Here is a 15,188-nt window from a genome sequence, read left to right as displayed (position 1 = left end):
CATAATAATATTCCTGCAGCTATGTTGTCACCTATTGTAATTTTTCTGCTAATAAGAAAATTTAAACTAACCAGGAATCCTAAATTTGGAGACTAGTTGTTTATTTCAAATATACTCCAGAGAAATAATAATGCAGTTCTGCTCTGAATTTAATTTAAACAGGAACAGGCAAAACAAATCTCTGCGGAGGGCATTTGACAATAATAAAATATTTCTCCCAGCGGGTGAGCTGGTAGCAATTGTATTGTTGCCATCAAAGCTCACGTTTCAGCAGGTCATTACCATCATAACAAGCCCTTGGACCAACTGGCATGGACATGCAACATTGAGCTCCTGATGGGCACATTATTTCAGACCTTTAACTTCATGGAGAACAAGACAAATACTCCTGGGAATGGAGGATTATATTTTGAAATTCCTTTCTTTTCTGTTCTGCTTAATAATAAGAGCCTGCGTGTAATCAATCTACCTCCACTTGCTTCTTTATATTAACAGAGATTGTAAGGAGCCAGGCTTGGGAATCTGAACACTAGGAGTCAGCGGCCCTTAATCTTAATGAAACACTAACAATTAGCATGGCCGGGATGTGGCAGCGCAAACACTTTTGAATAAAAATGTTAAGAGCTAATAAATGCATCCATATTCTTTTCCATAGTTACTTGGGTTTTTTCACTTCTTTAACAGCAGACACAAGGAGGAAGTGATCTGTATGTTAAAGGCAACCTATAGACACACCAAATCAGCATTTCATCAGAAAGGAAAAAACACACACCTTGTGAGGCAGCTACAGCAGGCAGGATGTATAACGAAGGATATAGTAATTAGCAAAGTGCCATGTGAAATCAGAGACCTACATTACACAAGAGAGATGAAATGCAAAGTAAAGGAAAGGTGCAAGTAAAGAAAGCTGTTAAGGAAAATTAACAAAGGCTATGGAAAAAATGTAGAAAACAGATGGAAGCTGCCCCATTCTTGAGTTTAGTGCAAGATCCAGGACAGTTAATGTTAATAAAAAAGAGGCATTTTCTACTGCAAAAGCTTGTACATAAAAAAAACCTCAGGTGTTTTTGTGCTTTGGTTTTTTTTTCCCCTGTAGGGCATGACCAGGCAATGCTGCAGGACACAAATATATACAACATGAGAGCTTGTCTAAGGACGGTATTTCCATCTCTGTTATCTTTCATGATATTTTGTTTTGGTTTTGGGTGGTTTGTTTTTTTTATCCATAGTTAGTCTTTCAGCAGCATTGGCATCGTGTATTAAGAAGCGCACATAACTGCATGTGTAACAGCACTGACTGGCACACGATTCTCATGCCGTGTCTTTCACTGAGAAAGGATCAGCTGGAGGGACCACACCAGACCACTTTTTATTGGTGTTTGCCAGACCTTTCACGCTGCGAACTCAGGTAGTCAAAAAAAACGACCAACCATCCTAAGAGCCCAAATGACATCAAGTTAAGCCATTACTTGAACATGAAGCTCCAGAGAAAACTGGGGCCTGTCATAAATCCCATTCCATTTAGGAGCCAGCTCAGCCAGCAGCGTGTTTTCCTTTCGTATCGCTACTGACGGCATCGGCCAGCGTGGGAGCGGGCACGGGTGCCAGTGTCACAGCATGGGGCAGCAGAGCACTCCACGGCCAGGCTGGCACAGTGGCAGGGGTAGGAGGCTGCAAAACAAGCACCTCCGGAGGCAAAACTATGCTCTTGGACTGAGATGGCTTCTTTTTTTGGGAGGGCGGGGCAAGTAGGGGAGGGAAAGGGTGATGTAAACCATGTCAGTCAAAACCTGATTTAGCTGAGCTACCCCGTATCCCTAATGGGAAGGCTCTTTCCATTTGCCATCTCTGTAGCCACAGGTTGGGGCTGCAGCAGTTGAAAGCTATAGCAGGGTGTGTCGGTTGAACTACAAATGCCAGTATCCCAAGCCCTTTTTTTGTTTTCTTTAAGGACTTAGTAACTATTTTTGCACTTTAGAGAGGTTTGTGCTCCTAACCAAACTCCCCACAGATTCCTACTGAAACATTACTGAGTACTGAAACATTTCCCATGGATTTCTGTGCCTGTCCTGGCTTTACTGTGGAGACAGAGTAGGGAGAAGACAGAAAGAAAGAAAAAAAACAAACAGTTCTGCAGAGATGCATTCCTAGAAGTGGCTTCATCTGAGTGTCCCCTGCGTTTTTAATTCTGTGATGCTCAATTCCTGATTGGATGGTGCTTCATGATCCTCTCATAAAAAATGGTGCAGAAGTTATGATTTTTTTAATCATATGTGAAAACTTCATCCAATCATTAAAGTCAGTCACAAGTTGAGGAAGACTAGGAGCGCAACTGTTTAAATTTTTTTCCCCTTTGTGTGTGAAAAATTCTAACACTGTTCTTTTCACTTTTAAGGCGCTGTATTAGGTTGTCTTTTGAAGAGCTACTTTGCAATAATTAAAAATCAGAACAATATAAAAGGGGGGAAAACCAACTCTGTGCATGCACATGTATGTGTGTATGTATGTATGCCTGTGTGTGCAGCAGTGGCAACACTAAAACTCATTTCTGAACGTCTTCAAAGAGTCAACACAAGATTCACCTTCCTATTGTTCTGCTGCTCCTTTTACTTAAAAAAGCCCCCACCCTTATTTCCTAGGATAGCTAAAATACAGACAGTACTAGCAGTGGGGAAGGGGTGCCCTCCCATTCCAAGGCACGTTGCTACTTAGAGACTGCGAAGCACAAAAAGCCCGCGGTGCTGCCCCGGTACCTTGGCTGACACAATTCCCGTCCCTGAGCATCACCGTTGTGTTCAGCAGCCTCTGTGCCATCAGCCAGAACCTCCAGAGAATGGCCAGTAGTGAAGGTGAGAAATACGTTGGCAAACATAACGACAAAATACTATCAAGATAGGCTAAAAGGCAAGAAAAGCACACATTAGCACTTCTGTGATGGTTCCAGAAGGGTCCACAGGAAAGAGGGGCTGGCCCCGAGCGAGGGGGGCTGCAGCCTCTCGGAGGGAAGAGACCGAGAGACCATTTATGGCCAGTTTGATGCTGCACTGTTTAACCCGCCTGGATCCTGACAGCTATCGGTGCTCTTCATTAACACCAATCTCTACTATTGCTCTGGTGGCTACTTACTTCCATTCAGCAACTCTGGATCAAGTAATACAGGTTTTTATTTATTTGTTTATTTTTATTATTTTTACTCAGAACACATTAGAGGAGTCTCCTGCAGTAGGAAATGAATGATAGACTCAGTTGTTGATGGTGAAAGCAAAAGAAGTACTTCTATATGATATTAATGCGATCTTAAAATAGTGGGAAAGTTTTCTTTTATGGCATTGACAGAAAGGCAATGATTTTGAGTAATGCAGGTTGATGTGAAGATGCTTTAAGATTAAATAAGTGCTATATAAAGGCCTGCCAGCCTGAATTCTAATGTGCTATGAGACATTTTGCATATTTAAGAGTATGCAAAATGTCTTGTACCACACTGGAATTCATTCTGACAAGGCTTTATATAGCATTTATTTACACTCACATTGTACTTTAAGGGAGAAGTGCTAACACTGGCTCTGTTTTGAATGGAAGTAACAAAAGGTAATGCTAAGTGCTCTGTTTCCTCCTCCAAAAAAAGAAAACAAAACCAAAAAAACCCCATAACACAAAAAATAAAATAAAAGCAATCAAAAGTGGAAGCTTGTTTAATATTGCTCTACCATCATCCTGAAAGGCATAATAATTTGAGTTACACATCTGAACTGATTGGAGTTACAGAATCATATCTCCTTTTTGCATTTAACAATATATACAATATAAAATAAATACATTTACACAAATGGACATTGGTTGGAGCACACGGTATGATACACATCACAAAAATATACAGTTGATTGCTATACAGATGTGAAGCCCATCTACAGCTATAGACATGTTTGTTTTCATTTGTTGTTTTGTTTCAGTTTTTAACTACTGGCTATTATGCAACTCCTGGATTATTATAAGCAGTTAAATTTTTTTTGTCCTTTTGCGATCTTTGCACGATAAGACTGCCGTAAAATGTTTTCCTAGGCAGGTAAACAGAGACGCTTAAATAATTAAAATACAATCACCAACACCCATTTTCTCTTCTATAAGAAAAATAGCAGTTTTAATTTTTTATATCTTTTTTATGTTATCATTTAAATGCAAAATAGTGGAATAAATACAACAATCTGATCTGATTGAAACAAATGTGTAACTTCTGGGAGTTACACAATCATATTGCTTTAAATAAGAAAAAATTAAAAAATGAAGCAAAAATAGAAATTAAATTGTTATGGCTAAAACATACACCCTTTGAAATTTTCCCAACACTTCACATTAAGTAAGTGGTCTTGAAAGAACTCTTCTCCAGCAAGGTTTAAGATGAACAACATTATAAAGCCCGTGCAGTTTTGTTTTTTTTTTTTTAGCTAAGTTTCATGGTTTTACAGTCTTGAGATACTTGTTCTTTTGCAGCTCCAAAAAATTACGGAAAATAAAAACTAAAGTTTGCACCGTGTGCCTTTAACACATCTCCATTTTTTGTGTGGTTTTGTATACTTCTAGTTGATTGGCTTTTGACCCTGAAGCCCAAGTTCTTTAATGTGATACAGCAAAAACAATATTTATATTATATATTTATATATATATAGTGTACTTGAACAGTAGCAACTTAAACCCTGCACAAACTTTCTGGAAAATAAACTTTTTTTTTTTGCACTCTTACATATATAAATAATCTTATAGAATCAGCACCTTTTTCCCAGGAGTTGTATTTTTTTTTGACATTTTTCAAAAGGGATGTGCCAATTTCTGAACTCCTATCACAGCTATAAATTTCAAGTTATTGACCATCTGAATGAATTGCTAATGATGATTTACCTAGAATCACACTACAGTCACTTCTCTACTGAGAAAACACAATCTACAATATAGTCCCATATAGCTAATGATAGATACACAGTTTTTTTTTCCTAGCACGAGGCCAACTGAGCATCGGCCCATTGTTATTTTGTTTAAAGCACACAACGTAGCAATAGTTTTGGAAACTTGTCCGCACCAAAAAAGTTTTGCAACAACACAGAGCGAGTTAATAACAACATCTGAGAGATGATTGAATAAAAGCTATATTTACAGCATTTAAAAATTAGACTTATCTATAATCTTGAAATATTCAAAGTTTTATTTCTAAGCTATACATTGGTATTCTATAATAAACTGTTACAGAAATTATCCCTTGTTTTGAAAATATTATGATTTCAGTGTGTATCTGTTCATAACGAGTATTTGTTTGGAGTTTCGATCTCTTAATTATTACTAGGAAGAACTTTATTACCGGTAAGGAATAGAATATACTACTGTAATCTCCTGAGGAATTGTACATCCAATATTGTCTCTAATTCTACCCTGTGTCTATAAGCACACACCACAAGAATCCAAACACCACAAGAAGAACAAGACAACAGTCTTTGAATGCAACATAAAAATTCAGAAAAGCACAGCAAACATGAAACATTGAAAAGCTGAACTACATTTCTTTTGTTTGTTAGGATTACAATTTTAATTACATCTGTGTACATAGAATAAGGATGTTCACATAGTACAGGGAGCAGCTACTAACACTGGTACATTGGTATAGCATTTGATGGAGGTTATTGTTTATTGGTTATTTAGCGACTGTAGTTTTCTGGGGGCATCTAATCGGTTTATACATTAGATTACACCTCGTAACAGTCTTGAAACTGACTGACTTTCATGCTGTGACAATACTGGTTGAAAAGCACATATACTGGTTTAGCTACTTGTTAAGGATCGCCATTTACAAAATAAAGTCTAAATCAATAAATAAGGTATAGAAGTGTTAAATTCTTCAATTTGGTCAGAAGTCTACTACTCTGATTTCTTAATTTTGCGAACGGCGGCATTTGCCTCATTGCCTCTAAACTACTATTGGTTCATAGGGTTTTTCTGCGTGTGAGGTTATAATTTTGCAAACAGGCAGTATCTTGTTCATTTGCAACTGAAGCAGTTAGAAATCACATAGCAACCATACCTTTGTACAGTCGCTGTCTCCTAACATACGGATTCGTATTTGACATGGAGTATTTATATGTTAGACTACTCGGATATACTGCAGGTGTAATCTAATCCTTTGAGTCAGTGAACATTTAGTTATAAACTGGAGCTCATGTTAAGAAACTGGATGTTTTGGACCAGACTGGCACACAACATAAATTGCATCCGTGATAATATGCACCTTCCCTTCGACTATTGCTTTAGTAAGATAAATTCCCACATTAATAAATGGCTGAAAACTGGTAAAGCTGGTACAAAAAAATCTCCGTTAGTAAGAAGAAACAAAACATTTAAAAAAATCTTCCTTCAGGATTCATTTGTCCTTCATTATTGTTCATCATTGTTCAAGCCAGCACAAAAATGCAGTATTTCTTTCTCTTTAGTATTGCATGAATGAATAAAGCTTAAACTATTCCCTGAAAAAGTTACATTGTAGCTAACCTAAGAAATATCTGGAAGACTTGAAAAAACAATTAAGGAATCAAATGGCTGTAACTGATCTAGATGGAAAATGCAATGATAAGAAGCAGCCGATGCATCGTCGCTTAGTCGTCTAATTAGAGACTGCTCCTATGAAATCTAATACTGCATTCAGTCAGTTCATCGTGTTGTACTGTACTGCTAGGTACGGTGGTTCTCTCTTTGATTCCTTTGTCATTGGGGACATTATGGTTCATAATAAGTTCACTGGCATCCATATTATGGATTTCCATCCTTTGGCAGGCCTGGCTTCCATCTCTCTTCAATTAGAGACCTCTTTTAAAAAGTTCAGCAGCAAAGGAATAAAGAGAAAAGGAAAAAAGGAAAGGAAAGAACAGAAAGGAAAAGAGAGGAAAGGAAAAGGAAAAGAAAAAACTGCATCAGAAAGACACAGAAGAAAAAGTTGAAAGCTGCTTCACAGTCTTGCTGCTAAATATCAGTGCAGTCATTTTTTCCTTAATTAAACACTAAGTTTCTTTGCCATTATTATCCTGTTTATTTTCCCTTTTTTTTTTTTTCTTTTTTTTTTAAAACGTGCATGATGGGGAAGCCCATGATGCTTTAGTCAGACCTTGGCCTCCAGCATTTCCAAAAAAAGTTTGTGCATGGGGACTTTGCCTTCCAGTTTGATGTTGTAGAAATGCTGCACAGCCTTGGTGGAGGTTTGCCTCAGAAGCGGGAGAGTCATCAACATCTTGCCTGCACGACGTGGGTCTTCCATGTGCTGCCCAGCCTCATAATCCTGCAGAGCCTCATGTAAGACATCCTGAAGTTTCTGCACTGCCTCAACATCCTCTATGTGCATTGAGTCTGCAAAACAAAAGAGCAACAGGAGGTTTCAGTTTGGTGTGCCAGAAGTTTGATAACGCTACGGCTGCACGACACTGTCACTGGTTCTGTCCATCCCCTTCCACAAAGGAGGAAGATAATTACCCACTAATTTCTATATTGACCTTCAGCAAAGTATATGGAAATGCCTTGGAACTACAAACGCACAATTAACTCTCGGGTAAGTAATTCTTCTCCTCATCCCTCTCAAACAAGTAAAACAGTCACAGCCGGTGCTCCGCAAACCATCTTTACAGTTACTGCTTTGGAGAAATGACAGCACCAGAGGGCTGAATGAATGGAGGGCTATGTTCTATCAGGGAAGCAAGGATGACTGCCCTGCTGTGGAACAGCTCAGTAACACTCAGTGTCAGGTTCCAAGGCTGCTGAGTTGGAAGCCATGGTCATTACTCGCTGCTCAGAGACGCTGATTGTGGGATCAGGACCACTGCACCAACACCAGGGAAATGCGGGTCTGATGGGATTTCCTGCTAGGTTTAGCAATTTTTTTTCTCTCTCAGGCATATTCAGACAGACAGGCAACACTTAGCATGTTCCTGAACAGCTTTTGTTCTGTGAAGCTAACATCTCCTACAAGGTGTAATCCTTCTCTCCCACCCACTCAGAGGGTGGTTTATCTTGTTAGTGTTGGGGTTTTGCATTTTTTATAAAACACTCAAAGCAAACACCTTGCCCTGTACCTTTCCAGGTGAGATGCTTTGGTGGTGTAAGTATTGAGTGACAAGCCTAGACACAACACACATCAGGAACTAAACTAAACTGCTACATGACCTGGAAAGATTAAAGCAATGGAAGTGTGAAATAAAAAGAAAAGATCTAACTGAAATAACTGTAAAACCCTCAACTGGATAGATACAGAAAGGGAAGATGTCCCTGAGAATACGCAGTTACTGGACCATGCTGAGATGACTTTGGATGAGCAGCTCTAATTCTCTGACTTTTATGTAGTCATAAATGCCAAAAAAGCCCTGATGTGGTCCAAAGTGAGGTGAATGCAAGTAAGGAAGAACAGCCATAGGTGAAAGGGGCTACCAAACAGCTCCTATCAGCTACCAAAATTTGGATGGTGGACAAACTTACAGAACCAATAAAACAGTATATGAAAATATAACTGCTGTGAGGGGGTACAAGTCTTAGGGACAGGCTACACTGTGCAAGCTTTGCTCAGGGTGAAAATGGGACATGGCAAAATTACAGTTTATTCTTGAAAACACTAGTTAGTACAACGCTGCTTTGCATCTTAATTTTTGGGTCTGGAATAAAGCTACCATTCTCAGACAGAATAATAACTGAGGAGCTGGATAGTGAAGAACCCACTTCTATTATTGTTTCCAAGACATGTATTTAGCAGCCTGATGCCCTGGATCAGTATCTGACAACGCCTCATGTTTCACCCTGTTGATGATTAAACATCAAAATTTACACACGCTTCAAATACCTGAATTACATTCACAGAATTAAGAGGCATCTAAGATTTATTTTCTAAAAGCTGACGTGCAACTACTTCCTCAGATAATTAGACAAGATAGTAAATACCACTCTCCTTTCAAATACAAACATGTAAACCAAAACACAAACCAGTAAGTAACAGGTTAACAAAGATGTTCCAGCTTCTATTGTCAAAACAAATGTGCAAATTGAAAAGAAAAAAAATAAAAGTTACAGTTCCCACTCTAAAACAGACACTTAATTATATACAAGTTTGGATCATTTAGCACGTTTTATTGATTCTGATGACAGTTTATCTGTTAATTACACATAATGGAGTCCTATGGGAATTTTACATGTTTAATAATTCTGAGTCTTAGTGAATACATGCTCTAAGAAGCATGCAAGTAAGACACACGCTGCAGGGATGTGAAACTGCACATCAAGGTACCCTGTGCTGAATGCAGAGGTGCAGAAATATCTCTCTTAGGGACAAAAAAGGCTACAACATTTTAAAAAAGATGACAGGCGAGTGTTACCTCTAGCAAAATTTAGTTCTAATTAACATGAGACGATTCTCCAAATCCATACATTTTTGATAGTTTTCTAATATCATAATTCTATTTAATAATTCTGTGTCAATAAGAGAAAACCCCTGAATTCTGTGTCCTACAAACATATGTAATCAATACAGACATGCTAACACACATACACACATACAGATGTGACTGATGTCTTAAGCATAGTGTCCAGCCACCAGGCTTAACCTGGAAAGCAAACTCCAAACAAATTGCTGTTTTCACTCCCTAACTCTTTACCAAGTCCTTGGCTATCTAATTCTGTGTTACAGAACACAAGATCTGCTATTACAAATTTTTCATAAGCCATGCACTGTTTGTGTAGAAATTACACATCTTATCCTCCTCTCCCCAGACTCACAGTGCCAGGGCCAGATTTGCTGGGGAACCAAATAGGAGCAATTTTTCTGCAACAAATCCTTGGTGAGTCAAAGACTGACTGTTTTCGAGACTTTTTTTTTTTTTCACACTACACTGCATAAAGAGATGGGTCTTTCTGGAGAACGTGGCTACAAAGGTTTAGTTTTTTAATCTTTAGAAAACTGGTCTGATTCTTCCCAGAATCAGTATTTGCAACTGTAACCATGTTTGAGTTTGAAAATAGATGACGGATGGAGTCCAGAGTAATATATTTTTCACAAAGAGGTGAAACTTGCCTAAGATGTTTAACTCTGCAGTTTGGATAGCAATTTGGCCTGCAGTGTTAGAAATATCTACACTCTGCATATTTCTTACTGAATGAAACTGCGTGAGGAGGAAAAAGAAGAAGAGAACACCCCCCAGAAAACGCAAGAATCGAAGGTGAATCAAATCCTGCTCTTTAACACAGCTACTACACTCTGTGCTCTCAAAACTCTTTCACTGTGTGGACAACATCCAAGCCCAAGGAATCTTACCCTCTCCTTGCAGGGGTGATTGCGTACCATCCCTCCAGCAAACAGAATAATTACTTATATAGAAAAGTAATAGTAGTAAAGCATTTAATGTATTTGTTGCTACCTTTGAAATCAATTTAGTAGTTGGGAAGAATGTGACCAGCTAGTTCTCTGCTGCCCTAATGCAAGCACTCCACTGCCAAATGGTGGTTCATGGAGCAGTTCAGGAAGCTGTGCCCTGGGGAACAGATCTGGTCACAGGAAATGGGGTAAGAAAAAACAGCAGAGAGAGGGGCCCTTCCAACAGTGATTAAGACTTCAAACTGTTCTTTTAAAATGGCCATTTAGCTTGAAAGATTTAAAAATTATGTAATCAAATTACTATGATAATTTAACTCCCCATTTACAGCAAAGATTCAAACTCATTTCAGCTTTACCCGTTCTAGGGTCTGCCAATGTTTAAATGCAAACTCAGTAAATCTGTGCTATTTAATTAGACCATGATTCAGCTTGCAGATTGCTCAGGAAAATATTAATCTCTATAAAGATCCTTCTTCAAGTTTTAGCCTTGCAGTCTGGAACTTCCACTTTATTCCCAATATTAAACGAATGTAGATCTTAATCCCTCAGGCGTAAGCCTTTGAAAATAAGCAAAATGGTTGAAAATGCTGAACTAGCCAAGGGGGAAAGAGGAGGAAAAATAAAAGAGAGAAATCTTTTCAGTAACTACTGACTGGCAGATGTAGAAGTGAATTCAGAACAGCTTAACTTTTTGCTAAATATTGCTTATTTTATTGGGATAAACCCAATCCTCAATGATGTCATCAAGAACCACTATAATCTAAGGAAACACAGACAATCTGTGTGACAATCCAGAAATAAAGAAGTAATTTCACAGGTAATATGAAATTGAATTATAAGTGAGGGACAAAGAGTTTGAATTTTCTTCCTATACCATGAAAACCCTTATTCTTTTGTTTATGGGTTGGCTTGTGTTTTTTTAAGTGGCTTTGCAGACAGTCTGGATAATTTATGATTATGTCCTACACAGGTAATATCCAGACAAAACCTATACCCAGATGTAACACACTTAAAAATCAGTGCCCATATAAACAATGAAATTAAACAGGGTAATTTCACACTGTCATTTGAAAGAAAGAAGAATTTGATGGCAAATGCCCTGCAAAAACACAGGTTACTGAAACTGAGCTCAAGAGATGAACACAAGAATTGGTGACACAACATGCTGCTGAGAACATGGGATTTCAGTCTTGCAAGGGGAAAAGTTGTTCCTGATCAAAACCGCGATGGGAGAGAGTGAGATCAACAAATGAGTTCCGCTTGGAGAATCTCATTCTATCCTTGCAAATGCTTTCTTTCACCATCACAGGATGGGAAAATAGAATTGTACCTCTTTTGATCAGTTGATTGATCATATCATCACACAGAAACAGGAGAAAACTGGAGTTCTCATCCAAAAAAACCACCGCAAGGTCCAGAGAGAAATTCAGATTGCAATCTACCACGTTTAAAATTCCAGCTTCATCTCAAATGCAGCAAACAAACATCCAGCCACTCAGGAATCATTTAGAACACATCACAAAGAGCAGCAACTAGCTAAAAATCGGAAAGCACCTGAACTGAGGGGAAGAAGGCCTCTCAAAACACTGTTCTGAGGAAAGCTGAAAGCTGGTATGTATGTATTTTGTACATAATATCACTAAGAAGTAGTAGAAAACCAGGGGTCTCAAATGAAGTGTTTCTTCATGTCAGAAAATTCAGACAGCAGGAAGGAAGAAATTATTACAGTGAATCAAGCAGCAGGGAGCATGCAGCAGTGAATACACACATTAAGATGCTGGTAAACCACACTGGAGAGGTAGATACCAACAAGTACTTGAAAGAAAGCAATTGCTGTGATGTTTGTGATTCTGTATAGCTGAGCAGCTCACAAACTCAAACTGGATAAATCAGATTATTATATCTTCCAGGGTCCTGGAAGAACTGGATGGGATGAAGGGTAAGAACAGACAGCAAAATGATTTTTGCTTTACGTAAGGACAACAAAATCCTAATCTGGATTATGTCTCATATAAAAGGAATTTTTTATCTCGATTGTACTGCCAACCCAAAAACCCCGCAAAATCCACTGCAGTGTTTATTAATGGGTGAACTGTTCTCAGAATTACAGAACCCTTCCTCCTGAAACATATGCCAGATTTGCACAAGGACACAAAATGCTTGCCCACATTTTGTTTCTGTATATTTTTTATGAGAAACATAACACAGTGACATTTTGAAAAGCATATTGCTTAAGACAGAAGCAATCCATGCAAATTGTCATAGGAAATCAAACTAGATTCTTGGTTCTCTCATCCCACAAGGATTCCCATCCTTTTCCAGTCTAGAACTGAAATTGCCCCAGATACTTACTTCAATCTTCCATATGTGTGGTAAACAAATATACTTCATTTTGACTACCTGTTTGCCTGCTTTTCCTGAACTGAACTATTTGATGGGGTCTGCATGGTTAGGATAAGAGACAAGCACAGAGGCAAACAAAATATTTTCCTTTGTAAAAATGTAAGGCAAAAATGATCTGACATCTGGAGTATTCTATTGGAAACAGACACTTCAATAGTAATATATGTTGAAAATTAAAGAGAAATAAATTAAGAATTCCTTGTCCATAGGAATTATAGGCAATGGAAACCAAAAAAAGCAAAACAAAGGCTTGTATGATTGATTTTACTGAATGAGGACTTAGTCTGGATTGCCCTGGTTTGGCCTACTTTTCAGAAGATATATAGAAACTGAAGCCTCAAAACAGTTTTTTAAACACAGTAGGGAAGGAAGGCATAGAAAGAAAAGAGATTGCTTCATGGAACATGCCTATTTATTTCAGGGACTAACTGGCTTAATGGTGAACTAAAACCACTGTCATAAAGTCAGTCAAAACATAGTAAACAAATATTTTTTTTTAATTCCTGAAATGGTTTACTTTCCACTAGGATAGGTAGCAAGGGTAATAAATAAATGGATGTATTTACAATGCAAAACAAATTGCACACTATGAACTGGTTTCAGTATCTACTCAATAAGGCTACTAAAAGTCTGGGAAAAGAGCTGGGGGGTAAGATACCAACTAAAAGAAAATGCAGATTGAAGGCTTCAAAATCCTTTTTATCCACTACCAAGATATGAACAATTATCACAGTTATTACCACTGAGAGCCACTAGTTTGGCTTCTTGTCCTTTGTAAGTCTGAGGCTACTAACATGTAAATAATATCTACTTATTTCATGACTATGTGAGGAATATCTCAAAGTTATTCAGTTACTACACCAGCTACCAGAAAAAAAAGATGATTAACCATTGATTAATCATTAATTAACCATTGATTAACTCTGCTGCCATTTCTTTATGCTAACTTAAGCAAATGGTAGCAGAGTTATTTATTTTCTCTAAAAATTGTGAATGCCATCTATTTGATTACATTAAAATGGAATATGAGGAAGAAACTGTGTTCAAGCAACATGAAAACTGACTACAGTGGCAACTTCCTTTTCTAAAAATTTGTCTCTATGCTGTACCACTCCCTATACAAAACTATATCAAAGAATTAAGATCTTGTTGTTTATATTTGGCAAAATAAACACTGGTAACACACTCAACACAGCCCTATGTGTGTATGTATGTATATATGTGTGTATGTATGTATCATGAATTCTAACACAAGATGACTACATAAAACAAAAGGAAAAAACTGACATTACTAGAAATTAAATATAGTATGTTGTGACATAAACATATAATAAAGATGATGTCCTGTGGAGTAAGTGATTTATTGGGCTCTACCAATTAATTTCTGTTATGATACTATCATTTAATGGTGATAGATAGCCTGGTGCTCTGAGTACACTGTGTCTGGAAAGCTAAAAAACTTGTAAGAACTTACTAATTTTTTTACCAGGATGACAGTATAACTGCATTTCATTATGCTAAAATGCAGAAGATACTTTTTGGTTCTCACTCCTTCAGTATTGAAAGGGTGACGATTGTTTTTTTAGGAGAGCTAATATCAGAGACCAGAAATTGTGATGATGAGCAGAAGTTCTTTTCTATTTCTTGTGGTACAGGCTAGACAGTCAGTATTAGTGTTTAAGATTAAATTTTCAACAGTGCATAGGGTTATACTTTTAAGTGCCTAGCATCCACATTTGGGTCAGATTTTTCAAGCTGCCAGCAGCCTATTAAGCAGATGCACACAGATCAGACTTTCAAATGTGCTAATGTATTTTGACACTCTAGTTCCTTACGTTAGGTCTTAGAAGGGAACTGGTCTCATTTGTGACTCATAAGCTTTTCTGCAGCATTTGGACTGAGGGCCTAATTTAGCCCTTACTGATTAGGCAATTTCAAAAAACTGCTCACCTGCAACTCCCTGTTTAGTATTACTTAATCGATACATGGAAACGTTTCCTAATACAAAAGAGATGAGCAGGTCATCTTTGCTGTGTCGGAGTGTTCAGGTGCACGTGCGCGCACTTGTGTACACTTCAAGCACATTTCGTAAATATTTCACCTTCCCTTACACACGAGGAAGTAATTGGTACATGCATGTTTTGGAAACCATTCAAAGTTGATTTTCTGCGTGGGTAAACAAAGTGCTCATTGGTGCCAGCTCGCTTCAATTGGGCAGAGTGTGAGGCAGAACGCGGAGCAGTGGCATCCTGCAGCTTCAAGGTTGGGATTCAAGGTACCTGAATTCAAGGTACCTCCTGGCTTTTATGTACAGAAGGTAGGGAAAGAAGGAAGGAGCTCATGATACTGGCAGGACAAGGACAATGCCAAAGAAAGAGTTACTTCTCTGGAGCTCAAGCATAAAGGC

At 38.0% G+C, this 15,188-nt stretch overlaps 1 protein-coding gene across 11 annotated transcripts in view; it reads right to left on the bottom strand.

Annotated features, from left to right (window-relative positions):
* Positions 1-3,674: 3,674 nt before the first annotated feature.
* ESRRG (estrogen related receptor gamma) overlaps positions 3,675-15,188 on the bottom strand; it is a 377,135-nt gene continuing 365,621 nt past the window's right edge. For all 11 annotated transcript variants that reach the window (XM_027739489.2, XM_027739491.2, XM_039378793.1 and 8 more), the window contains one exon: positions 3,675-7,377. In XM_027739489.2, coding sequence (XP_027595290.1) covers positions 7,133-7,377 — 245 coding nt within the window. In that variant the 3' untranslated portion in view covers positions 3,675-7,132. The remainder of the gene's footprint in view (positions 7,378-15,188) is intronic.

This window comes from Pipra filicauda, unplaced genomic scaffold (genome assembly GCF_003945595.2).
Source record: "Pipra filicauda isolate LSUMZ 115617 unplaced genomic scaffold, ASM394559v2 scaffold147_size4022426_pilon, whole genome shotgun sequence".
In the NCBI taxonomy this organism is placed as follows: Eukaryota; Metazoa; Chordata; class Aves; order Passeriformes; family Pipridae; genus Pipra; species Pipra filicauda.
Note: the sequence above shows the minus strand (reverse complement) of the source record. Positions and strands in the feature narration are given on the sequence as shown.